Below are 26,952 nucleotides of genomic sequence, written 5' to 3' on the forward strand. Positions count from 1 at the left end.
CTATGAGGGTGCCCGTGTTTAAGGCTTTGGGGAGGTACCTGGTAGGTTCATTGATAATTTGTGTGAGGTTGAGGGCATCAAGTTTAGATTGTAGGATGGCTGGGGTGTTAAGCATGTTCCAGTTTAGGTCGCCTAGCAGCACAAGCTCTGAAGATAGATGGGGGGCAATCAGTTCACATATGGTGTCCAGAGCACAGCTGGGGGCAGAGGGTGGTCTATAGCAGGCGGCAACGGTGAGAGACTTGTTTTTAGAGAGGTGGATTTTTAAAAGTAGAAGTTCAAATTGTTTGGGTACAGACCTGGATAGTAGGACAGAACTCTGCAGGCTATCTTTGCAGTAGATTGCAACACCGCCCCCTTTGGCAGTTCTATCTTGTCTGAAAATGTTGTAGTTTGGAATTAAAATGTCTGAATTTTTGGTGGTCTTCCTAAGCCAGGATTCAGACACAGCTAGAACATCCGGGTTGGCAGAGTGTGCTAAAGCAGTGAATAGAACAAACTTAGGGAGGAGGCTTCTAATGTTAACATGCATGAAACCAAGGCTATTACGGTTACAGAAGTCGTCAAAAGAGAGCGCCTGGGGAATAGGAGTGGAGCTAGGCACTGCAGGGCCTGGATTTACCTCTACATCGCCAGAGGAACATAGGAGGAGTAGAATAAGGATGCGGCTAAAAGCAATAAGAATTGGTCGTCTAGAACGTCTGGAACAGAGAGTAAAAGGAGGTTTCTGGGGGCGATAAAATAGCATCAAGGTATAATGTACAGATAAAGGTAAGGTAGGATGTGAATACAGTGGAGGTAAGCCTAGGTATTGAGTGATGAAGAGAGAGATATTGTCTCTAGAAACATAATTGAAACCAGGAGATGTCATTGCATGTGTGGGTGGTGGAACTAATAGGTTGGATAAGGTATAATGAGCAGGACTAGAGGCTCTACAGTGAACTAAGCCAATAAACACTAACCAGAACAGCAATGGACAAGGCATATTGACATTAAGGAGAGGCATGCTCAGTCGAGTGATCAAAAGGGTCCAGTGAGTGGAGAGGTTGGTTGGGGGTCACGGCGATTTAGACAGCTAAATCGGTAGCAAGCTAGCATAGGAGCAAGCTAGCATAGAATGGAGGTCTGTTAATAGCCAACTCTTGCGTTCCGTCAGTAGATTAGTGGGTTTCCGTGTGGTAGAGGGGATTAATCCAAATCACACAACAACAACAAAAATAAAAACAATAGATATAGTTATAGAGGCCCAAGAAGAAAAATAAATAAATAAATAAAAATAAAATAAAATAAAAATTGTCCGATTGTCTATTCAGATAGCAGCCGATAAGATAGCCAACGGCTAGCAGGCCGCAGATGGGCGCCCAGGCAACGTTGCGCCGGAGGAGCCAGCCGGACAATTCCCTCGGGTAGACAACGTCGGCAGTCCAACTGTGAAGGCCCGGTGAGGCTCCGCGTAGGCAGCAAAACGGGTCCGGATAGGTGACTGCAGCCCAGGAGTGATTGATGGAACTCTTCAGCTGGCTAGCTCCGGAACAATTGATGTTAGCTCCGGAATCGACAAAAGCCGATAGTCACACGGATAGCAGCTAGCTAGCTGTGAGATCCAGGTATGGATGTCCAGAGCCAGCGGCTGAAATCCGGTATGTTCCGTTCCGAGCCGCGCTCGATAGATTCTCGAGCCAAAGGACAGCCGATGACCACAAACCGTGGTTAGCTGAGTACTAACGATTAGCCAGTAAATAAGCTAACTAGCTTCTGAACCAGCTTCAGAGTAGCTTCTGGACCAGCTTCTGGCTAGCTCCCGGCTAGCTTCTGGCTAATTTCTGGCTAGCCTCTCGGAGGATTACAGATCTGAGGTAAATAATACTTTTTTATATAAATATAAATTGGTGAAGCGGATTGCAGGAGAGTGTTCTGAAGCTGAGTTTTTGGAAAATTAAAAATGTATGTGAAAAAAAAGTTGTAAATATATCTATATATTTATATACACGACAGGACGAGGACAAAAATACGACTGAACTGCTATGCCATCTTGGGAATGAACAAATGTGTTATGGGAGTAGGGGAGCATATATGTTTCCTATACCATTGACAATGTGAAGGTCATTTTTCTTGTGTGACATAGCTTTAACAATGATTACTACTTCTAATATGGTCACTGAAGAGGCAGGGTAAGGAACATGGTGTATTGACTGAGCCACCTTCTGCGCGTCGACGACAACTGGATGCATCTGGTTTTCATGGGAAATAGAAAGAGAGCCTGTGACGTGACTTCCTTGTTTGGACGTTAACAAGGAGACACTCAGTCTTAACTCCTCCTCCACATTTACCGGATTGGTTGAACAGTGTAGAAGAGAACCTCCCCCGACAGTTTTTCCTCTCGTCAGGACCAGAAAGAAAGAAAGGCTGCTGAGGCACTATAGGTTAGACTAGAGTCAACAGCTCACCTTGGGCTAGTCCACCACTCTGCTCATCTCTTCTTAAGCCTGTGTGTGCTGTATTGATAAGAGTTGGCAAAACAACACAAACAGTTCTGGGACCAGGTTATCAGTTCTTACCTTAACCTGAAAGACCAGCTCATTACCCCCGACGCTGAACTGAGACTCAAACAGAATGGTAAACTTCTCCTCTGTCACAGACTCTGCCCCTCGCCGGTCCGAGCGCTTGATCCTCTTCAAAGACTACATGAAAGAGGAGGCTTGGTCAGAGAGGAGGATCATGAGGGTTGAGGAGAGGACAGCACCACAGCACACAAACATCTTCTAGACTATTCACTTTGAGGAGCTGTTCTCTGATCACACATATACATGATTCCCTTTCATTCCAGGAGCAGATTTAAAGGGATACTTCGGGATTTTGGCAATGAAGCCCTTTGTCTACTTCTGCAGAGTCAGATGAACTCATGGGTACCATTTTTATGTCCCTGTGTCCAGTATGAAGGAAGTTAGAGGTAGTTTTCGCAAGCCAAAGCACATTTACTAGCATTCTGCCTTTAACTTCATTCTGGAAATAGAGACATAAAAATGGTATCCACAAATTCATTGCCAAAATCCCAAAGTACCCATTTAAGCCAGAGTTTACATGTAAATGATCCATGGAGGACCCTAGGGAACTCAAAACAGCATGTGGGCTGAGTAACATGTGATCTGTATGAGTATGAACATAGAATGAGAATGCAGAATCTCCAAAAGCCTCTTGGATTCCAGTTTAGCTGGGGTTTGTCTCTGAAACGAATCTTCTCTAGGTGTGGTATTACAGACTGAGACTCCCTGGTCCCATCCATCCTCACCATGTTCCTGAAGTTGGCGCTGAGTGTTCCTGTGGCCTGGTGGTACTCCATCACACAGTTGTTGTTAAGGATCTCTCCACTGCTGTCACTGGGAGAGGGGGAAGGAGGAGGGAGGAGGAGGAGGAGGAGGAAGAGGAGAGGTAGATGCTTCAGCAGATGTATTAATCATAGAGTCATGAAACTTTCACAGAACATGAAGGGGAATGACTAATTTCAATTTATGTGAGGCAAGTTTTTTTCAGGATGCCAACGCTGACAATCCCCTTGGCTAGGGATAGGCTAACACGGCTATTCTTTTAGTACTAGGAAGGAAGATAACATTTATACACAAACTACTTTAGGGATCTATTAGGTGTGTGAAACGTGCGATGTGGCATGAACAAAAGTATAATCTAAATGTGGAATCTCCACTTGCTCCATAGATTCCACTGAGGCAGTAGATATCAGTGATGAGGGGGCTCTATGCTGTAACTTACTTCCTGGTGTTCTCGTTCTTGAGCAAGGCCTTCGCCTGCTGTTCACTGATGATGGTGGCCTTGACCTGCGGGGGGTTCATGTGCACATTGAGCTTCCCGCCCACTAGGAGACGCACTGTGGCGACAAACTTGGTCTGGGTTTTCAGCACCTGGGGAGGCTGCTTCTCTATGATAAAGGTGCTGGAGGGAGGGTTGGTTGGAGAGAGAGAGAGAGAGAGAGAGGAAGAGAGAGAGAGAGAGAGAGAGAGAGAGAGAGAGACAGACAGACAGACAGACAGACAGACAGACAGACAGACAGACAGACAGACAGACAGACAGACAGACAGACAGACAGACAGACAGACAGACAGACAGACAGACAGACAGACAGGGGTAGGACAAACAGATTAGAGTCAGAGGACTCTAGTGTAGCGGGTTGCTTTAAAGGGATAGTGCAACATTTTAGCTTACCCAGAGTCAGATGAACTCATGTATACCATTTGTATGTCTTTGCATGCAGTTTGAAGGAAGTTGAAGGTAGATTCTGGAGCAATTGCTAACTAGCGTTAGCCCAATGACAGTAAGTCTACAGGAACAACTGCATGCAAGTTAACAATGGCTCCAGAAACTAACTTCAACTTCCTTCAAACTGCACACAGAGTTATACAAATAGTATACATGAGTTCATCCGAGTCTTGGTTAGTAGAAAAAGGGCTTGACTGAAAACATTTAGCAGTATCCCTTTAACCAACATTTCACCACAGGGATTTCTGCTCATCAAACACTACTGCCTATTACGTCTATTTGACCTGCTTTTGAAAGTTACACAGTACGCAAGCTGTCAGCTCTCCATGCTCCCACACATAAACACGCACAGACAGACAAACGCTACACACACACAGGCAGCGTGATGCTCATTCATTCAGGCACGGAGGGCTTTTTAGTAGAGCACGCCGTTTGTGTTTTAGGCTTGGCTGACCGTACTCAATATGAGCAGGCAGTGATGAGATACCCTCCCTCCCCCCTAGCCTCCCTCCCAGGCGCCTGCTGGAGGTTTAGGGGGAAGAGTAGAGAGGATGTGGGTGTGGTTTCGCTGGAGAGCAGGAAAGAGAGAATTAAGAGGAGAGGAAACACCAGTGCAGTAGTATGGACTTTAAAAGTAGTGTTTTTACTCTCTCAACGCTCCCCTGTATGTGGCCGAACGGACATCGTTCTGACAATGATACATCTTCTCGGTGCATTATGGGTCTCTGTGGGGACCACAGCTGGAATAAGAAGAGAGCAGAGGGTTCTGGGAGCAGTCAGAAGGCTTCCTGATCCAGTCAGTGAGGCTGGCGGACTGATACGGGCTGACAGACAGTGCCCCCAGGGCTACAACACTCTACCATGGAACTCAAGCTAACTTTCTGAGCCTGTTAGCCTTTCTCCTCATCTCCCCATCATTGTAGACTTCATCTCTAGTCTAAAACACTTTTTGTCTCTTTAGCTCTCGTATCGACCCTCTTTTGTATCCCCCTTCTTTCTTTCACTTAATGTCCTTGAAACGGTTCACTCCTCCTCTTCCTCGTACATTATCTTCCTCTCCTTTTCTAAACCGTTCACTCTCCCTCCTGTTTTCTTTCTCCTCTCGGATCTATAGCAGGCCTCCCTCTCTCCTCGCTTCATCTCTCCCTCCTTGTAGCGTTGAGGGTTAATGCAGGCTGACTGGGGTTGTGTTTGTGTGTTCATTGGCAGGTTCAGCAGGGGTTGGGAGCAGAGCTGGGCTGGGCTGCTGGAGGAACTATCAGCAGCTTGCTCCCCCTGCCCCAGAACAACCCAGCTTGGGCTCAGCACAGAGTCAAACACACACACACGCTTTGCTGCTCCACAGAGTCACATAACCGGGCTCCCGTGATGTGCGGTGCTGAATCATTTCTAATGTAATTCTGGTAATAAATGTAATCTCACACTCTATTGGCCACATAAGGAGTCAGGGGTTGTGTCAGTAGGATAGGGTTTGTATAAGGGTTCACATTGAGTGTAGTATGTTCTCCATTCAGTGGGGGGGGGGGGGGGGGGGGGGGGGGTGTAAACATGACTGTAGAGTAGCATATGCACTGAAGATTAGTGTGTCTATAAGAAGTTCACATTTACACACACCCACATCCAGCTCAAAGCCACTTGCACACAATCCAACACACTACAACCTATTCTCACAATACCTTGCACTTTGATACTGAACAATAACAACAACTTCACACACACACACACACACACACACAAACGCACGCAGGTACACACACACCTGGTGACCAGTGCTGAGATGATGTCTGTGATGGTGCTGTTGAGGTCGTTCAGTAGCTCCTCGATGGGGCCGGGGATGGGAAGCTGTTGTCTCAGGTGTTCTGCTCTCCTGATCTGCTGCCTGTTCTGCCAGATCGTCTCTGCCAACTTCTCACACCTGAATCACACACACACACACACACACACACACACACACACACACACACACACACACACACACACACACACACACACACACACACACACACACACACAAAATAAGGTTCTCAAAATGGGCAAAGTTCAGACTCTTACAAGCTCAGACAACCAGACAGACTACAGTCTAGTTCAAAATATACAGTTTAAGACAAGGTAATAATTCCATGCTGGAGCGTTCACAAATAAACACATTCATTGGACCGTTGCTGATTCTATAGGATTAGCATTGAAAACGTGACCAGCGTTCAGAAAATCAAGTAATACAGTGGTTGTAGATCATGTGATTTAAAAAAAAAATGAATAGAATGACAGGAAAACAGTCAATCTAAGTGTTTGCTAAGTAGTTTGTCTATCTTTTTATGTCTGTCTACATGTTTATATATGTTTTCAACAAGCAAGGGGGAAGATATCAGAATAGGGGCATTGGGGAATAATAACATATTGTACGGAATACATTTGTACTGTAGTGAAGCCGTCTCTAGAGGTCTCTTCCATGATCATGTGAAACGTCAATTGCTATGGAAATGCTGGGATGTGTTTTTCAATGATGTTAAAGGTAATTATGATGCAACTATGATGGTGATACGATATGGATTACTATTATTATCATGAACATTAAGGCTATACACACTACATGTTATTATTTATTTGGACAGCACACATTGTAGTCTTACTCTTATACAGACATCGTACACACGCACTAAATCACATCCAATGTCATACACATCAACCTACTCAGATTTACTACACACATAATATGTTGTCTCAATTTTCTAACATCTGTGGCATTGGGAATAATGTGGCATTGGGAATAAAACAAATATGCTTGAACGTATTTCTTGAATTCTACATATCAGACATTTGAAAGCTCTAATTTTGACTGTCATAATACCTCTGACGGCAGTAACTTTATAAGTACAAATTATGGTCAATTTAGACTGAGAATAGTATCTAGTTATGGTAAGGGTGAAATAAGTATAGCCAGAGATAATTGTAATGGTTTAGCAGATTATAAAGAAAGAAGATCAGTCTTTACATTGCTAAAAGAAAAGGAATATAACATATACTGTTTACAGGAAACTCACTCTACATCCTTAGGAAAAAGGAATGGGGTGGTGAAATAATTTTCTGTCATGGACAAAGGAACTCAAAATGTGAGATGATATTAATTAACAACAATGTAGATCTGAATGTGTAAACAGTCAGGAATGATTCGCAAGGAAGGTCGATCTTTTTGAATATGAATGTGGACGAAAAAGAGATTTGGCTCAAATCAGGATGATCCACACTTCTTTGAAAGTATTTATACCAATTTATGGAACTTAGAGGCAACAAATTATCAAATCATTATGATAGGAGACTATAACAAAGTGTTAAATACCTCAATGGACCGTAAAGGAAATCACTCTACAAACTAAATCACAAATATTATGGACACATTAGAAATAGTGGATATTTGGAGACTAAAAAACCCAACCTAGTGAGATATACATGGAGGAGACGACTACTTCCTTGCCTCTTTCTCTCTTGCATCAAAGGTTAAAAAAGGATTAATAGGAGACAGGATCATAATTGGATCATCATTTAATTGGCCTTCACATAACTCTTATAGAATTTCCACTTGGCTGGGGATATTGGAAATGTAATCAAAGTTTACTGGAGGACAACTTATTTTTAACTAAGACAAAATAATTTATAACTGAATATTTCCAGCATAATATAGGTTCAGCAAATCCCCTTATCGTTTCGGATACCGTTAAATGTACCTTCAGAGGTCATTCAACTCAATATTCATCAGTAATAAAACATCTGTTTCTGGCAAAAGAGACAAGACTAACAAGGGAAATACATGAACTACTAGTACAGGTAGATAGCAATAAAAACAATACTACAGAGATACAAAATAAGTTAGAGGAAAAACAAAAAGAACTCGAGGAACTTAGTCAAGAACGATCAAATGTAATCTATTACAAAAATAAAGCAAACTGGATGGAATGTGGAGAAAAATGCACAAAATTATTCCCGAATCTCCAATACAGGAACACTAACAAAAATTATTTGCAGAAACTTGTTACTGAAGACGGAGTCATTTATGATTCTCCGAATTATATTTTAAAAGAGGCAGCTAAATATTTTAGGCAGATGTTCTCTTTTCTGTCTCGTCTTCTCCCACTGAACGAAAATTACGGTAAGGAATTCTTTCCAAAAAATGCAGTGTGAAGGCAATATTACAGAGAAATAACTATTTGAGGCTATTAAAGCCTTTCAGTCTGGAAAACCCCAGGGCTTGATGGCATACCGGCAGAGGCATATCAATATTTTTTTGATGTACTAAAAGCTCCATTGTTAGATTGTTTTAACTACTCCTATAGAAATGGTAGTGTGTCAGGTACTCAGCAGGAAGGCCTGATTTCTCTATTATTAAAACAAGACCCAGATGGCAAATATAAAGATCCAGTGTTTCTTAAAAACTGGAGGCCTCTTACACTTCAATATTGTGATGCAAAAATACTAGCGAAATGCATAGCACTCAGAATTAAAAGGGTTTAACCAGGTATTGTTCATCCTGATTAGACAGGTTTTTACATTGTTCATACATTGGAGATAATATACGACAACTACTAGAAATAATAGAACATCATGAAACATCTAAGAAGCCAAGCCTGGTCTTTATAGAGGATTTTGGAAAGGAATTTGATAAAGGAAGTTGGAATTTGATTTATAAATGCCTGGATTTTTTCAATTCCGGTGTATCTCTTATAAAATAGGGAAAAGTAATGTATAGCAACTCAAGTGTAAAATAGTAAATAACGGCTACTTCTCAGAGAGTTTTGAATTGGCAAGAGGAGTTAAACAAGGGTGTCCTCTGTCACCATATCTATTCATCATGGCCATCGAAATGCTAGATATTCAAATCAGATCCAATAACAACATTGGAGGATTAGAAATCCAAGGTTTAAAAACAAAGGTGTCCATGTACGCCAATGTCTCAAGTTTTATATTAATTCCGCAAGCTACATCCCTGTAATGTCTCATTGAAGATCTAGATAACTTTTCTGTACTCTCTGGACTAAAACCTAATTATGATAAGTGTACAATATTATGTATTGGATTTTTAAAAATTACAACTTTTACACTACCCTGCAGTTTGCCTATAAAATGGGCTGATGATGAAGTAGACATACTTGGTATTCATATCACCAAATATATAAATAAGCTCTCCACAATGAATTTCAATAGAAAACTTGTAAAAAATAGACAAGATCCTGCAACCATGGAAAGGTAAATATTTATGGGAAAATTGTTATTAACTTCTTAGTCATATCTCAGTTTACTCACTTACTTATGACGCTGCCTACTCCTGATGATTAATTTTTCAAATCATACAAGCAAAAAACATTTAGCTTTATCTGCGACGCTAAACCAGATAAAATAAAGCGTGGCAATCTATATAATGAATATGAATTAGGTGGGTTGAGATGATTAAATATAAAAGCACTAAACCTCTCTCTAAAAGCTTAACTTATTCAAAAGTTTTACCTGAACCCTAAATGAACCCAGATTACAAATAAAAGCTCATCCATTGTTTTAAAAATGGCCTTTTTTGCCTTTGTGCAGATTGCCATGTCTCATTTTAGATTATTGTAAATTATACTTTTTTCAAAGTATCTCTCTTTATCAAACACACATTGTAGAGCTGGTTACAATTTCAATTTCATCCCCCTGAAAAGATAGAAAAAATATTACAATAAAAATTATGTCTGAATTCAAATGTGCTGGTTGATAAAATACCTGTATTTATGGGAAAGAGGTTTGAAAAGGGTATTTTGTTCTTAAATGATAATGTACTTTGAAATGGTGGAGTTATGTCCTTCATGGAGTTCAAATTGGATGGGAAGGTCTGCTCAATCCAAGAGTACAACCAATTGATTACAGCATTACCACAACAATGGAGGAGGCAGGTGGCAGCGGGAGGAGGTAGGGAACTTGTCTGTCTGCCCAATACAAAGGACAAAATTGGCAGAGCAATACAAATAGCATAAATAGGAAAGTATACCGGTTTCATTTGAGGACCAGGATGTTGACAACTGTGCTATACAGATGGCAAAATATTTGGGAAGAGATTTTTGATGTATCGATTCCATGGTACAGGGTGTGTGAGTTGATATACAGTTGAAGTCAGAAGGTTACATACACTTAGGTTGGAGTCATTAAAACTTGTTTTTCAACCACTCCACAAATTTCTTGTTAACAAACTATAGTTTTGGCAAGTCAGTTAGGACATCTACTTTGTGCATGACACAAGTCATTTTTCCAACAATTGTTTACAGACAGATTATTTCACTTAGAATTCACTGTATCACAAATCCAGTGGGTCAGAAGTTTAAATACAAGTTGACTGTGCCTTTAAAGGCTTGGAAAATTCCAGAAAATGTTGTCATGGCTTTAGAAGCTTCTGTTAGGCTAATTGACATCATTTGAGTCAATTGGAGGTGTACCTGTGGATGTATTTCAAGGCCTACCTTCACTCTCAGTGCCTCTTTGCTTGACATCATGGGAAAATCAAAAGAAATCAGCCAAGACATCAGAAAAGAAACTGTTGACCTGCATAAGTCTGGTTCATCCTTGGGAGCAATTTCCAAATGCCTGAAGGTACCACGTTCATCTGTACAAACAATAGAACGCAAGTATAAACACCATGGGACCACGCAGCCATCATACTGTTCAGGAAGGAGATGCGTTCTGTCTCCTAGAAATGAACGTACTTTGGTGCGAAAAGTGCAAATCATTTCCAGAACAACAGCAAAGGACCTTGTGAAGATGCTGGAGGAAACCGGTACAAAAGTATCTATGTCCACAGTAAAACGAGTCCTATTTCGACATAACCTGAAAAGCCGCTCAGTAAGGAAGAAGCCACTGCTCCAAAACCGCCATAAAAAGCCAGACAATGGTTTGCCACTGCACATGGTGACAAAGATCGTACTTTTTGGATAAATGTCCTCTGGTCTGATGAAACAAAAAAAAAAATAGAACTGTTTGGCCATAATGACCATTGTCATGTTTGGTGGAAAAAGGGGGAGGCTTGCAAGCCGAAGAACACCATCCCAACCGTGAAGCACGAGGGTGGCAGCATCATGTTGTGGTGGTGCTTTGCTGGAGGAGGGACTGGTGCACTTCACAAAATAGATGGCATCATGAGGGGGGAAAATTGTGTGGATATATTGAAGCAACATCTCAAGACATCAGTCAGGAAGTTAAAGCTTGGTCGCAAATGGGTCTTCCAAATGGACAATGACCCCAAGCATACTTCCAAAGTTGTGGCAAAATAGCTTAAGGACAACAAATTCAAGGTATTAGAGTGGCCATCACAAAGCCCTGACCTCAATCCTATAGAAAATGTGTGGGCAGAACTGAAAAAGTGTGTGCGAGCAAAGGAGGCCTACAAACCTGACTCAGTTACAGCAGCTCTGTCAGGAGGAATGGGCCAACATTCACCCAACTTATTGTGAGATGCTTGTGGAAGGATATCTGAAAAGTTTGACCCAAGTTAAACAATTTAAAGGCAATGCTACCAAATACTAATTGAGTGTATGTAAACTTCTCACCCACTGGGACTGTGACGAAAGAAATAAAAGCTTAAATAAATTATTCTCTCTACTATTATTCTGACATTTCACATTCTTAAAATAAAGTGGTGAGCCTAACCACAGGGAATTTTTACTCGGCTTAAATGTCAGGAATTGTGAAAAACTGAGTTTAAATGTATTTGGCTAAGGTGTATGTAAACTTCCAACTTCAACTGTATAAAATGACGCGAGATTCAAGACTTGGTGCTTTTCAGCTAAAATTAGTATACAGAATTCTTGCCACCAACAAAATGTTGAATATTTGGGGCATAAAATCATCGAAGCTCGGCAGATTTTGTTGAGGATACAGAATCAACAGACCATTTATTTTGGTATTGTCCTCAGGTAGCCTGTTTCTGGTTTCAGGTTCAGAAACGGCTGAAAATGCATAGCATTGATCTAAAATTGACCCTAGAAATAGTACTGTTAGGAGATCTGGAGAGACCGGGGCAGTCAATTTCTAATACTCTTAGTAAAAGTAGTTATCTTCAACTTGCAATCTGTGGATTCTATTCGATTAGACAGATTGAAATTGTACGTTAAACATCACAGCGTTCAGTTGAAAGATAAATGTTGAGTAGAATGTGCATATACACATATGCATATACACACACACTCTCATTCAAATACACACATACACAGACAAGTAATAGTGCCAGACATGCACTCAAACATATACAGTTGGCATTGCTGTTCTGATTTTAGTTGTCCTTGATGTCCTTTGTTTTAGTTTTTTGTTGCATTGTTGTTTGCTGTTTTCTTTTGTCTTACTCTTTTTTCTCTTTAGTTCATGTTGTTGGTTGTTGGTTCTTTTGGGGGGGTTCTTTGGTGTGGGGAATGGAATTAATTGTATTTTTAATTTGTTTTATTCGGGGGGGGGCTGTGGGATGGGTCTCGGATGGTTAAGGGTCAGCTATTGGGGAACTGTGGGGGGATCTTGGAGGGTTCAGGTCCCTGTTTGTTTGGCCTGGTGGGAGATCTGTTGACAGGGCGTTGACCCCGAATGCTTCTGTGTGTCGCTCTGAATGGGAGTGTGTTGGATGACTGGTGCGGTGCAGTTGTTGAGCGGCTACACTGCTAGTATATTGTATGTTTTGGATATTCAATATATATATTTTAAATACATTGAATTCATCCCCATTGTTGCAAAGAGTTATGGTATATTAGAATCCCATTGTCTTAACCTTTGTCATCCTTAACCTAGACTACAGTCATCTTCCCAACTACACCCCATATAAACCCAGCAGTATCCAATAGTCAGCTTGTTAACTGGGTGGCCCCTGCCCTTTGATCAATCCTAGACATATGTGATCTCTGTTAGGGGTAGAGGGTCTCACCAGGACTGCAGGATGTCCAGCCCCCCCTCTGGAGGACCCCCGTTGCCGGCCAGCTGTTGTCGTCTCTTCCAGTGGATCAGCTCGTCATCCAGGATAATGGTCTGCTGCTTCCTCAGTAGCTGCAGGCTCTTCTGGTGCTTCTCTGCCAGGTCCTAGGCAAACACACATGCAGGTATGCAGGTATGCACACACACACACACACACGCACACACACACACACACACACACACACACACACAGACAGACAGGTACACACACACGCACACACACACCGATAAGAATGTACCCATACATTAAACATCATACATATTCTCAAATCAATATACATCCCCAGATTTTATACCCTGAAGGCATGAGATTCCTCCAGATAGACCTTACAGTGAAATGCTTACTTAGAAGCCCTTAAAACCTCTTGAGACTAGGGGGCAGTATTTTGATGTTTGGATGAAAAACGTACCAAATGAAACTGCCTATTTCTCAGGCCCAGAAGCTAGAATATGCATATAATTGGCAGATTAGGATAGAAAACACTCTAAAGTTTCCAAAACTGTATGTAATATTGTCTGTGAGTATTACAGAACTGATATTGCAGGTGAAAACCTAAGGAAAATCCAACCAGGAAGTGCTGTTTTTCTGAAACCTTCATTGTTCCATTCCATTGCATGCCTTCCTTCCATTTAAAGGGATATCAACCAGATTCCTTTTCCTTTGACTTCCACATGGTGTGAACAGTCTTAAGACATAGTTTCAGGCTTTTATTCTGAAAAATGAGCAAGAAAGATCACTTCGCGTCAGTAGGATAGCTGGGTGTCCTTAGATTTTTGCATGCGCGAGAAGCTTGGAGCAGACCTTTTCTCTCTCTCTCCTATTGAAAATAATAATATTGAAATATTATCGATTATTTATTGTAAAAACAACCTGAGGATTGATTATAAAAAACATTTGACATGTTTCTACGAACTTTACGGATACTATTTGGAATTTTTGTCTGAACATCGTGACCTGCACGAGCCTGTGGATTACTGAACAAAACTCGCCAACTAATTTAAGGTTTTTGGATATAAAAATAATATTTATGGAACAAAACAAACATTTATTGTGTAACTGGGAGTCTCGTGAGTGCAAACATCCGGAGATCATCAAAGGTAAGTGATTAATTTGATTGCTTTTCTGACTTTCGTGACCAATCTACTTTGCTGCTAGCTGTTTGTAGGGTTTTGTCTGCTGAGAGAGCTGTTCTCACATAAAGGCTTGGGTTGCTTTCGCTGTAAAGCTTTTTTGAAATCTGACACACCAGGTGGATTAACAACAAGCTAAGCGTTTTGGTATATTGCACTTGAAATTTCATGAAAATTAAATATTTTTAGTATGCGCCAAGAAGTTAACCGGTGTGCCTTGTTAAAATTTTTATTTGTGGAATTTCTTACCATCTTAATGCGTTTGAGACAATCAGTTGTGTTGTGACAAGATAGGGGTGGTATAAAGAAGATAGCTCTATTTGGTAAAAGACCAGGTCCATATGTGACTTACCACGTGGATTCAGTCTTATGTAGCAAAATGTGAAATTATGTTTTTTTACATTGGATAAAAGTAGAACTCTGAGCTACAAAATGGTATATCATACACTGCATTTGAGGGACAATGGGAAAGTAATTCTGCTTTTGATCAACTTGTAATCTCACTTTTGAGATAATCGCTAATGTTTTGGTATCTAGTGAAGAGCTGTTCTTTTGTCTACACTCATTCAGCATCGTTCACACCCTCTTAAGCTTTAGCCCCACCCATCTCGTTTTGCTCTCGGAGTGCACCTTGATGCTCTGGCTGATGATTTGTTTCCCTCTGGATAACATGAAAACAGCCTACTGCTGGAAACAATTTCATTACGCTTTTTTTGCAGACGTTTACTGACACCAGCTATATTCATCAGGTGTTGTACACACGTCACGTAACGTTAGCAAACGAGCCAGCCAGCTAACGTTAGCTAGTTAAACAACAGTGAACAAAGTGCCAACAATGAACAAAGTGCCAACAATGCCTAACATTAGGCTCTAACTAGGAAAGCCAACAGCTCTGGTAAACTAATAATAACGACCACTAGGGAGACAGCCAGATTATGTTAGCTCGGAATCGGTGCACCAAGAGGTTAAACAACAATGCAGTTTTAAGAATATACCTAAAAAAAAAGTAAGAGATAAGAATAAATAATAATTAAAGAGCAGCACTGAATAACAATAGTGGGGCTATATACAGGGTTTACCGGTACAAAGTCAATGTGCGGGGGCACCTCTGTCGAGTTAATTAAGGTAATATGTACATGTAGGTAGAGTTATTAAAGTGACTATGCATAGATAATAACAGAGAGTAGCAGCAGCGTAGAAGAGTGGGGAGGGGGCAATGAAAATTGTCTGGGTAGCCATTTGATTAGATGTTCAGGAGTCTTATGGCTTGGGGGTAGAAGCTGTTTAGAAGCCTCTTGGACCTAGACTTGGCGCTTCGGTAGCGCTTGCTGTGCTTTATCAGATAGAACAGTCTATGACTAGGGTGGCTGGAGTCTTTGACAATTTTTAGGGCTTTCCTCTGACACCGCCTGGTATAGAGGTCTTCGATGTCTGGAAGCTTGAACGTTTGCCATCAGTACTGTTAGCTAAGGCAGATTAGCCACTTGTCGCCTGATCCTCACAAGGCACCCCGATCTCCTTCCGCGAAATCGTCATTTCTTTCTCCAGCGAATGACGGGGATGAGGGCCTGTTTGGGTGTTTGGAGTAATCGTTCTAGTCCGACTCATTAAAGAAAAATTATTTGTCCAATTCGAGTTGAGTAATCACTGTTCTGATGTCCAGAAGCTCTTTTCGGTCATAAGAGACAATAAATAGTAGCAACATTATGTACAAAATAAGTTACAAACCCCCAAAAAACTGACAAAATAGCACGGTTGGTTAAGAGCCAATAAAACAGCAGCAGTGTGTGTGTTTCAGTACATGTGTGTGTGTATGCAGTATAAAAAGTAGTGTACCAGTCTGTATTTCTGTAGTGTGTTGGCCTCCCGGGTGAGCCAGGCCTCCACGGTGGCTCTCTTGCTCAGTAATGTGGGCTCCCTCAGCTGTCTGTCAGCAGGGGGCAGTGTGGCCAGGCTGGTCAACTGGGCTGCATGTGGGAAAAGAGAGGGAGAGGGAGAGGGAGAGGGAGGAGGAGAGGAGAGAGGTCAGCAAATCTCACATAAACACACCTGTCTTTTCCTTTGCAGACCACACACACACATGCATACTGACACCCACTCACTCACCTACAAACTCACACGTCATTCTGCCCTAAAAAGGTGAGGGCTGCTGGGGTTGATGACCCAGGGTGTTGTGACTAGGAGGGGGACCAGGGCAAGGCTGACTCACCCTGGATGCGGAGGCTCTCCTGGTACTGGATGATGAAGTACTCCTGGTTGTGCTGGAGCTTTCTCAGGTCGTTCTCTGTGTCCTGGGTCAGCAAGCGCAGCTCCTCGAATACCTGGTTGATCTGCTGGTACTTCTGGGACATGCTGTCCATCATCCCCCCCACTGGGGAGCTCGACTGCCAATCAGAGAGAGGAGAGAGAGGTGAGAGGGCTGGGCCGGTAAACAACGCTGGCTTTGAGATGATTTGCAGGAACTAGCTAGTGTGGTGTTGAGCATTTCATCATCATTACATGGAGCAGAAAGACACACAAACTGACAGAACCCTGTGCCTCTTTAACACAACCTCAATGAACCCTGCTTGTGTTATTCCACAGTAATCCCTAACGACCATAACCAGCAGTGAACACCACTGACTGAACATGTGAGACCGTGCAGAGGGAAATGCATTTCCTTATCGTGGGCAGACACAGCCCATGGCTTGTTAAGGCTGGGGACGTGAGCACTGTGAAGACAGTCTGAATAAACAGGTGGGAATGCAATCACGTAGAATATGCAATCCTGTGATAGGAGGAGCCTGGCAGGACTGGAAGTCAATTTAACACTGAGTTTATTGATATTCAGATGTTTTATGGACCACCGGCTTTATGGTTTTATAACCCTTGTTATAAAATATCACATTTCTTCACCTCCCCACCAGGCCTACAGCATTGCTGGTTAATGAGAAATTCAAAGTTTATCTTTCAGCGAGACATATGGGCTGTGTCTGTGCAGGTTTTCTGACTAGGTGTGTGTGTGAAGTGCTATGCATGTGTGTGTGTGCATGCGTTGTGTGTATTTATGTATTTATGTGGTTGTTAACAGGTTTACGTATGTCTGTGGGAAAATTGAGAGTAAATTGCCTTTGATGTCGGCAGAGAGGCAGCAAAGCAACCCCCAATGGCTGTGATTTCCATAATATCATGGAATTGGCTGTGTTATGTTTAACATCTCTGTGTGGTGTTTATATTATGCAAATATTTATAAAAGGTGTGTGGGTATTTCCATATGGGTATGTATGTATGTATGTATGTGTGTGTGTGTGTGTGTGTGTGTGTGTGTGTGTGTGTGTGTGTGTTTGTGTGTGTGTGTGTGTGTGTGTGTGTGTGTGTGTGTGTGTGTGTGTGTGTGTATATTTTGTGCATACGAGCTACAGGTATCTGTTATATGCACACTTGTGAAACAAGCTTCCCAGGTAGGTGGGAGTAGGAATGGAAGTTGGAGAGACTGCTTCATACTCACATTAGAGGCCTCTCGGACTAGCCTCTGCTCCGTGTACAGGATGTGTTTGATGCATCTCACCAGCTCCAGAGGGCAGCGGTCATACGTGCTCTGAAAGACAAGGACCACATGTGCTGTCGTGTTAGGCTCGTTAGCCGTGTTAGCCGCTGACTGGCAATACGGCCGTGCACACAACACTGACCAATTTAGCCTGCTCCCGCGCCGCGGCATGCTAACGCTCTAAAGCCCACTTCCTGAGCCTAGCTAAACCCAATTAGACTAATGAGATCCTTCTCTCAAGTGCAGACGACTTGGTCTCACATCCACTGTCTACATTTCTCTTCCTTTCTCTCTTTTCTCTCTCTCTTTAACTCCGGTCCTCAAGTAACCCCAAAAGCACACATTGTGTTGTAGCCCCACACAAAAACACTCATCGAAGGCTTGATGATGAATTGACAAGTTGAATCAGATGTGCTTGTCCGTGGGGCTACAAAAAACATTTGTGCTGTTGGGTGTACTGGAGGACGAGAGTTGGGAAACACAGGTCTAAATCTCTCTCTCACGCACGCATACACACACCAAGGCACCATGCGGGGTTGAAAGACTGCATTGTAGGCCTACAGAGGGTTGTGTTGACAAGATGCCTCCTACTCCCACTGTGGAAGGTGATAAGAGACAGCTTGTTCCCCTGAACCCTGTCCATAAGGGTGAAGACAAACACACTGAGATCGGTGAGTGAAGCACTCGATCATAAAAGGGAACACTGCCTGGTTACCGTAGCCCAGTGTTGTCCACCTTTTGTTTTTATTCATATAGACACACTGACCAGAGCAGGCTGTTCTCATACACTGTTTTATTTCTAAGTACTTTGGGTTGGGGTTTATGGACATGGGACTGTTGCCAATGAGGCTGTGATAACTAACATTTAGCTGAGTTTGGTATCAGTATAATTGAAATAATAATCACCACGATTCAGCTGGTATAGTTGGCTGTAAGGTTATCATATCCTTGAGAGTTTATTGGGTTTATACTGGCTTTATTAAAACTGTCCAGCTAGCTAGTTAGGTGTGGAGGTTTTTTGTGAGGGCACTGGCTCTGTGCTCTGCTCACGTACACTGGGAATGTGTGCACAGTATCTCTCACCTTCATACTAGCTTTGAGTGGAGGTTCGTCTACTGGTTCAATCTGTCTCACCTTGAGCTGGCTGGCGTAGTGTCCCAGTTTGATCTTGAGCAGGAAGCCATCCTCTCCCACCTGATGCTCAGCCTTGTTCTGCAGCTCCTGGATCAGGCTGTCCAGCAGACGCTTGGCCTTAAACTCCTCCTGGGGGTTCTCCAGATCGATCACATCCCTGGCACAGGAACATATAGAATGCTTAGAGATATCCTGTATGTACATACATGCAGAACAGAGTAGCCATTAATCCCCTATGCATTCCCTAACACACACACCTTCACTCAAGCACATACACAAAAACAGTGACTTTACACACTTGCTACTATACATTACTCTCAGGTTACTACACCTCCATGGTCCCTGCTACTACTGTGACTGTGATTGAACCAAATGTGAAGGTTACCGGGTGAGGCATGTCTTTCTGTCAGGTAGTGTGGTGTGCTTTGTGCTGCACTCACCAGAGTTGGCCCTCGAGCCACTGGGACAGGTAATGGCGCACCTCAATGGGGAAGTGCTGTCCATAGAGAGACTGCATCTGGTGCAGCGCATCCCCCTGGAGCTGCTGGGCCTGGATCCACACTGCCATCTTACACACCCTGGGGGAGGCGAGAGAGAGAGAGAGAGAGAGAGAGAGAGAGAGAGAAGGAAAAAAAGAAGGGGGATGGGTAGAGCGCATTTGAAGAGAGAGTGAATAGAGAGAAATTAGAGAGTAGGGTGAGCGGATTTGAAGTGACATGGAAAATGTACAGAAGGTTTTCAATCAAAAGAGGAGAACATCAGTTTGAGTTGACTAAAAGTGAAAGAAGCTTCTTTGAGACGAATGATGTATCCGACTGACACGGCCACAGAGCGGTTGGACTGGTTGTGTTTGACAGCTGTACTTCGGCAGTTTGTTTCGCTCTGGAGGAGCTGAGAGTCTAAACATTCTGCTCTGTGTTGAGTCAACAGCTGCATGAGGGAGCGGATCTGGGTCAAATACACATGTCAAATACCTTCTTCGCTTGGAGCAAAGTCAGCAGACTTCCTTCGCATGGAGTTTGCATTATGTCATTGGTTCAACTGTACAAGACCAAGTAGCCTTAATTACGTGAAGCTCAAATATTGGAACATATCGGACATATTTATTTGACTACGGTCTGTAAGGTCAACAATAGACAACACAGGTCCCTCAGCTCTGTGATAGAGTGTGTCAGTAATGTCTCTGTCTCTGTATGTCTTTGTAGGACACAATGTAGAAGGTAAATGAAAGCTCTTTATATAGTGTCCATAAGCTCCTCAATACATTTCTACATACAGGTGTATGATCTTAATTTAATTACTATTTTGTTGCTTAGAATTTGAGCTTCAGGATTTACAAAAATTCACTGAAAACCTGCACTAACACACGGTTATATTAACAGTATGTAACCTACTTTTGGCCAGGTAATAGCCTAACCACTGATCAAGCAACATTGTGGACTAAACGCTCAAATCCTGTTGCTACAGACTTATTTTGCTGCAAAAATACTGGTCAAATTAAGATCCTACATCTGTACATAGATAGACCAGGAGACAGACAGAGACAGTCACATACAACAGATAGTGGTAGGGTAAGACTTTGTGAGAGACAATAAATGTTTATTTTTAAATGAATGACGTGGTACAGCACAGAACATGACCTTCATCTGAGCAACGAGATAGAGACAGGAATAGAGTGATAGAGAAAGAGAAAGAGAGATAGGGAGGGAGGCAGATGGAGAGAGAGAGAGCACCAGGTGAACAGAACACAGCAACTCTGTGACCTGGTGTATGCCTATGGGCATGACGCTAATAATCAGCTTACGCTCACACTCCCACAAAATCCACATCCCGTTGGCTGCCATGCCCTGGCTTGCCCTCCTCTCAACTTCAACCTTGAACCTTTTTCACTCAGCCATCCCCCCAATCCACTTACTGCTACATCCCCCACCATTCACTATAACAACAAGCCTTTAGGTTGCTTTCAATGTCGAAGCATTAAATCGGTACATTGTGGTAAAGATATAGGATCTTAATTTGATCAGTCTTTCGTTGCTGAGAATTTCTGCACCGCAGAGTTACATTAATCCACTGAAAGCCCACACTATCACACGGTTAAATTAACAGTATTGCACTTTTCATGTAACCTCATTTTGGCCAGCTAATAGCCTAACCACCGATCAAGCAACATTATGGACTAAACATTCAAATCCTGTTTCTGCAGGATTATTTTGCTGTGACAATATAGGATACTATTTAGAAGGAAAATGAAAGCTCTTTATATAGTGTCCATAAGCTCCTCAATAAACGTCTACATACAGGTGTAGGATCTTAATTTAATGACTATTTTGTTGATGAGAATTTGAGCTTCAGGATTTACATCATTCCACTGAAAACCTGCACTAACATATGGTTATACTAACAGTATTGCACTTTTCATGTAACCTACTTCTGGCCAGGTAATAGCCTAACCACTGATCACGCAACATTGTGGGCTAAACGTTCAAATCCTGTTGCTACTGCATTATTTTGCTGCAACATTTTTTATATTAACAGTATTGCACTTTTCATGTAACCTACTTTTGGCCAGCTAATAGCCTAACCACCGATTAAGCAACATTATGGACTAAACGTTCAAAAGCTGTTGCTGCAGGATTATTTTGCTGTGACAATATATGTCAAATTAAGATCCTACACCTGTAGGGTTGATAAACAAATAAAAAAAATGAAGGTGAAAGCATGACAGATGATTTGACTGCGTTCTGAGCTGGAGTGGTAGGAGGTGGATTTAAATGTAACAGAATGACCCCCGTCAATCATCAGCAGGTGGCTATGAGCAGACTACTCTCAGCCGATCGGAAGAGGAACCATACAGGAAGAGCTGTGAGCCTGTTCTACAGTGCCGTACCAGCCTCTTCCTGACCTGCTCTCCTGTAGTGTAGGACTGCCAGTCTGTACCAGCCCATGCCCGCAACCACACACCCTGACACATAAACACACACAATGACACACTGCTGTACACACACGCGCACACACACACAATCACACACACGCACAATGATCAGTCATAATCAACACACACATATACACACACAAACACATCAATTTTCATAGGAGCTGCTCTGTATCCGTGTCTGTGGTTGCTGGGAGTTGCCAGTAAGCAAACTCTGTCTAGCGGTGGGTTACTGACAGACAGACAGACTGACAGAATTCATCAGCCTCTGTGACCTTACCAGGCGCCCGGTTCCCACCATTAGCACCTTAGTTGTCAACTCCACCAGAGGGTAAAGATAATTCCCCTCGGTATAGTACTTACCACAACTGCCAAACACAGTGGCACAAAGAGATCTGAGGAGAAGTGAAAGTTACTCCCTTTTGCTTTTTTCTTCTTCAGCAATCACTCTTTATCATTGAAGTGAATCTTGAGTCTCTTTTGTGAGCCACCCACTTATAACGACATTAACTGACACACAACCCCGGATCGCAGATACAGTGCCCATTGACAGTTGACCCAATATGAGAGATCTACACAGTGTAAAAAAAAAACTGAAAGGAGAAGGTCACACTGCTTACCTCTTGTCTTCAGGTCTTTGCTACCATGTAATAGCAGGATATTATGAAGGAGCACCCCAAACCTGAGAGAGAGGGAGAGAGAGAAAGAGAAAGAGAAAGAGGAAGTGAGTATAACCTTGCTTGCTACTGAGGAAGTCGTCTTTTTTCAAAGGGACCACAACATTGACAAAATCTGATTACCAAAGCATTTCATGATGCTGTTCACCGGTGGAGAGCTCCCACAAACCTTAGCACCTCCACGCTTTATCAAAAGCCTCTCATTTTAACCTCAATGGCATTTCAAAAATCATAATGCATAGCATATATGTTAAGTTTATTTTGAATTTTTAAAGGATGGGAGCTTACACAGGATTTATGACATCTTGCGGAGGCTGTCCTCCAACCTATCAGAGCTCTTGCAGCATGAACTGACATGTTGTCGACCCAATCAAAGGATCAGAAAATGAAACTAGTACTGAAAGCATAAGCTACAGCTAGCTAGCACTGCAGTGCATAAAATGTGGCGAGTAATTGACTCAAAGAGAGAGAGACAATAGTTGTGTACGGACTGATACTGGAGATGAGAAGCAGGTACGGGGAGTTGAACATTTCATGAGGAACAGACAGGTAACAGTACAGGACCAGCGTCAGCACATGGGTAAACAAGGACATATGACAATCAATGCAAAAGCAGGGAACAGAGCGGGGAACCAGACAGATATAGGGAAGGTAATGACAGAGATGATTGAGTCCAGGTGAGTCCAATAATCGCTGATGCACGTGATGGGGGGGAAGGCAGGTGTGAGTAATGATGATGGCAGGAGTGAAGAATGCTGGGGAGCCTGGTGCGAGGGGAAGAGTGGGAGCAGCTATGTTGACTACGTTACTTTAGCTAATATGGTGACAGCGATGTAGGCTGTGTGTCGCGGTTATGATATGGTTTGGCTTGGAAAGTTTTTTGGCCTGGTCACATACAGCTGATGTGTTGTGCATTGAAGTCCAAAAGCGACAAAGGGAAAAAGTGAGAGGAGAGCGCATAGATGCAGAAGGAATACAACGTGGCTGTTCTGAACCTTGTTTACGCATGATCAGGGGTGGATTCATTCTGCCGATTCTGTTGAAAAACGTTTCTTAAACAGAACAAAACGGGGCTAAACATACCTGAATTTGTCCAATCAAAATTCTCATTTGCAACTGTTGGACTAATGATTACACCCTATATCAGCTAGATGCAGGCAAGAGTGTGCAAGGAGGTATTGAATGTGCCGCTGTCTGTCCATGTGTCACCTCAACATTTTCTCTCAACCTGTGTGTGCCTACGTTGTAGCCTTCATTCATAGGCTAGGTTGTAGCAACCTCATGATGGGTAGGGAAAATTCAAGTATCATGTAGTAGCCTAAACCTATCTATGTTACATTGAACTGGATTAATGGAATATGAATGACAGTCATCCAATATGCTGTAATAGAAATAAGGCCATGCTCATGAGAAATGAAAATTTTCCTCCGTCATCTTAATGACTCTGACCGCCACTGTCCCACACATTTATTTATTTATTTTTATTTTACCTTTATTTAACCAGGTAGGCAAGTTGAGAACAAGTTCTCATTTACAATTGCGACCTGGCCAAGATAAAGCAAAGCAGTTCGACAGATACAACAACACAGAGTTACACATGGAGTAAAACAAACATACAGTCAATAATAAAGTATAAACATGTTGTCTATCTTGTCAAACACGTTGAATTTATATGCCACCAACAACAGTTAGTAGGCTAATGGTTCATATCAAGCTGTCCAGCCCCACGTATACCCAGAGACAACTGAGGGGTATGGGTTAGGAGGAGCCTGCTGAGGGGTATGGGTTAGGAGGAGCCTGCTGAGGGGTATGGGTTAGGAGGAGCCTGCTGAGGGGTATGGGTTAGGAGGAGCCTACTGAGGGGTATGGGTTAGGAGGAGCCTGCTGAGGGGTATGGGTTAGGAGGAGCCTGCTGAGGGGTATGGGTTAGGAGGGGTATGGGTTAGGAGGAGTCTGCTGAGGGGCTGAGGGGTATGTGTTAGGAGGAGTCTGCTGAGGGGTATGGGTTAGTAGGAGTCTGCTGAGGGGCTGAAGGGTATGGGTTAGGAGGAGCCTGCTGAGGCGTTAGGGATAGGAGAAGAGGAGCAGAGGGTCAGACCATGATTGATTAGAGAGACAACTTTCCTCTGGTTGGAACAGGAACAAGCAGAACATCAGGACACCACATGCTGTTGCTGTCCAGAGGCTCCAAACAAAACATTATTATTATCTTGATTTCTGTCTGGATCTCCTTCCACCGTCTCACACTCTCCCTCAAGTCTACCTCCTTGTTTCTGCTCTCTAACTCCTCACCCTCCCTACAAATGGCAGCCTGATGATTTCACCAGTCGTCCTCCCACTACCCCCATCTCCCCCAAACAGACACACAACAACTGAGTCCAACAACATCCCAATCTAGTCTAGAATCAGTCACGGTCCTGTGTTTAGTGCTTGGCGGACACGGTGTTGGAGGAAGGCTTCAAACATACAGACATGTGACCACCATATCCTATACTGCCCTGTAACCTATTTCAGGCTCGCTGCACTGACTCAGGCCTGCTGTGCTCTGTTGTGCACGTACTGCAGCCGCACTGTGTCAGTCCACCATCTGTCAGTCCACCATCTATCTAAGTACCTTTCCTTTCTGTATAATAAGTTGAGTCATCCAATTTGTATGCTATTGTACGACCAGGTAAGACGTACAATACTACAGTATATGTCCACTAATTCGTATGATATTGTATGACAGCTATTCCATTCATAATTAATATAATCTAACGTAACGTCACATATCATACTAATGGAGTGTCACAGATTTACATACAGAATAATATGATTTGTCCTGAGACCATGTTGATCAAGAGCAACTATTAGCCTTTTACTGCAGTGGGATAAATCAGGGTCACACAGAGTTTCTTGGTAGTCTGAAACAAATCTACTTTGAAATAGAAGTATACACCTCACACACATGATTATGGGCTTAAAAAGAAGACACTTGTACCATGTCAGATATAGAGTTGAAATGTATTAAATCTTGAGTTGCATCCCAATAATACACATTATATACATCACAGAGGACTGAAATATAACAAAACCGTTTGACATAGAAACACCCTTTTTTTTTCAATAATGCTTATTAATTATGAAAAATACGAATAATATTCCAACCATGAGGCCACTGGAGGGTGATTTGGTCACTTGACTGCAGGACTCCGACAATAGGAAGCACTGGTTATGGAGGTGAAAGATAGCGTGATGATGATGCATCATAGGTCAACACCCAGTGAACTCACTAATGACCCCGAAATGACCTCCATCTAATCTCAAACTGTACAATATTATCCTCTGTTAGTCAAGAAAGTACATTACTGCCTGACAGAAAAGACACACTGAGAGATATTACTGGTATCAGTCCAGTTAGCAAAGGCTGACCAACCCAGATGGTTATCTGCAGCACAGACACAGGGCCACACACACACACTTCCACAATCCACACGTACGCACACAAACACACGCAGTAGCAGCCTAGTCAAGTACAAGCCTCAGTTGTCTCATCTTTACCTTGGCCTTCCCTTCAAAGACCGCCAGACCGTCCAGACCGCAACCCTCGAGTTTCATCTTTATTGCTTCTCCTAAAGATGAAAAAGACATTGGCTACTTCACTCAAATCATTCTCACGCACAGACACTCAACCCAGTGCCATTCTGACTAGATGTATTCTACACAGACCGCAATACAAATGGATGTGGTCTGAGGGGGAAAAAAGACACATATTTACAGAGACAAGCAAAGAAGACCAAATGCAATTACAGCTAAATGCAATAATCCATTCTCCACCCAGCTGGATGTGGTCCTTCACAACTAAGAGTACCGCCAGCCTTGGTTGGGGTTGTGTGTTGGAATGTCAGTGTACTGTATGGTAGAGCTGAGAGTAGGCACATAGAGAGTTTACTTTCATACGGTTAATTGTGTAAAACATGTCCAGGAACCAGACATTTGTACCTAAGAAATACTTTGAATAGAAGCACCTTGGAGACTTGGAGGGGGAAGGAAGTGCCCCCAGGTCCATGTCTGTCTCACAGCTCTTTGGCTTCCAGTTCCTATACGAGGAGATCATGTCCTTTCTGTTTGTGATTTTCCAAGCAGTTCTCCAGTGATTGCTACAAGGGAAATCAATTCACTGTGAATCAGGAAGTCAAGGCAGCTGGATTAGAAAAAATATTTCCTGTTCAAAGCCAACAGAGAATGAGAACAGAGTGTCAGTCAGTCAGGGAACTGAAACATCTGCCCCTTACTTTACTACTTTACGAAACATATGCAGAGACAAGGTGTTACAA

At 42.7% G+C, this 26,952-nt stretch overlaps 1 protein-coding gene across 3 annotated transcripts in view; it reads right to left on the minus strand.

The window, feature by feature from the left end:
- Nucleotides 1-26,952, minus strand: part of LOC110538192 (signal transducer and activator of transcription 5B) — a 98,521-nt gene that overhangs the window by 12,472 nt on the left and 59,097 nt on the right. For 2 of the 3 annotated variants that reach the window (XM_090193251.1, XM_036938252.2), the window contains exons 2-12: nucleotides 22,580-22,641; nucleotides 19,468-19,605; nucleotides 19,028-19,184; nucleotides 17,855-17,944; nucleotides 16,577-16,751; nucleotides 16,204-16,334; nucleotides 13,190-13,341; nucleotides 6,029-6,184; nucleotides 3,766-3,945; nucleotides 3,290-3,377; nucleotides 2,559-2,681 (exon numbers count right to left, since the gene is read on the minus strand). In XM_090193251.1, the coding sequence (XP_090049377.1) occupies nucleotides 2,559-2,681; nucleotides 3,290-3,377; nucleotides 3,766-3,945; nucleotides 6,029-6,184; nucleotides 13,190-13,341; nucleotides 16,204-16,334; nucleotides 16,577-16,751; nucleotides 17,855-17,944; nucleotides 19,028-19,184; nucleotides 19,468-19,595 (1,380 nt within the window). In that variant the 5' untranslated portion in view covers nucleotides 19,596-19,605; nucleotides 22,580-22,641. Of the gene's footprint in view, nucleotides 1-2,558; nucleotides 2,682-3,289; nucleotides 3,378-3,765; nucleotides 3,946-6,028; nucleotides 6,185-13,189; nucleotides 13,342-16,203; nucleotides 16,335-16,576; nucleotides 16,752-17,854; nucleotides 17,945-19,027; nucleotides 19,185-19,467; nucleotides 19,606-22,579; nucleotides 22,642-26,176; nucleotides 26,248-26,643; nucleotides 26,893-26,952 lie in introns of those variants that run through there. The other variant, XM_036938253.2, reaches the window with a different exon arrangement.

This window comes from Oncorhynchus mykiss, chromosome 12, assembly GCF_057628025.1.
Source record: "Oncorhynchus mykiss isolate SJ-2025 chromosome 12, ASM5762802v1, whole genome shotgun sequence".
Lineage (NCBI taxonomy): Eukaryota > Metazoa > Chordata > Actinopteri > Salmoniformes > Salmonidae > Oncorhynchus > Oncorhynchus mykiss.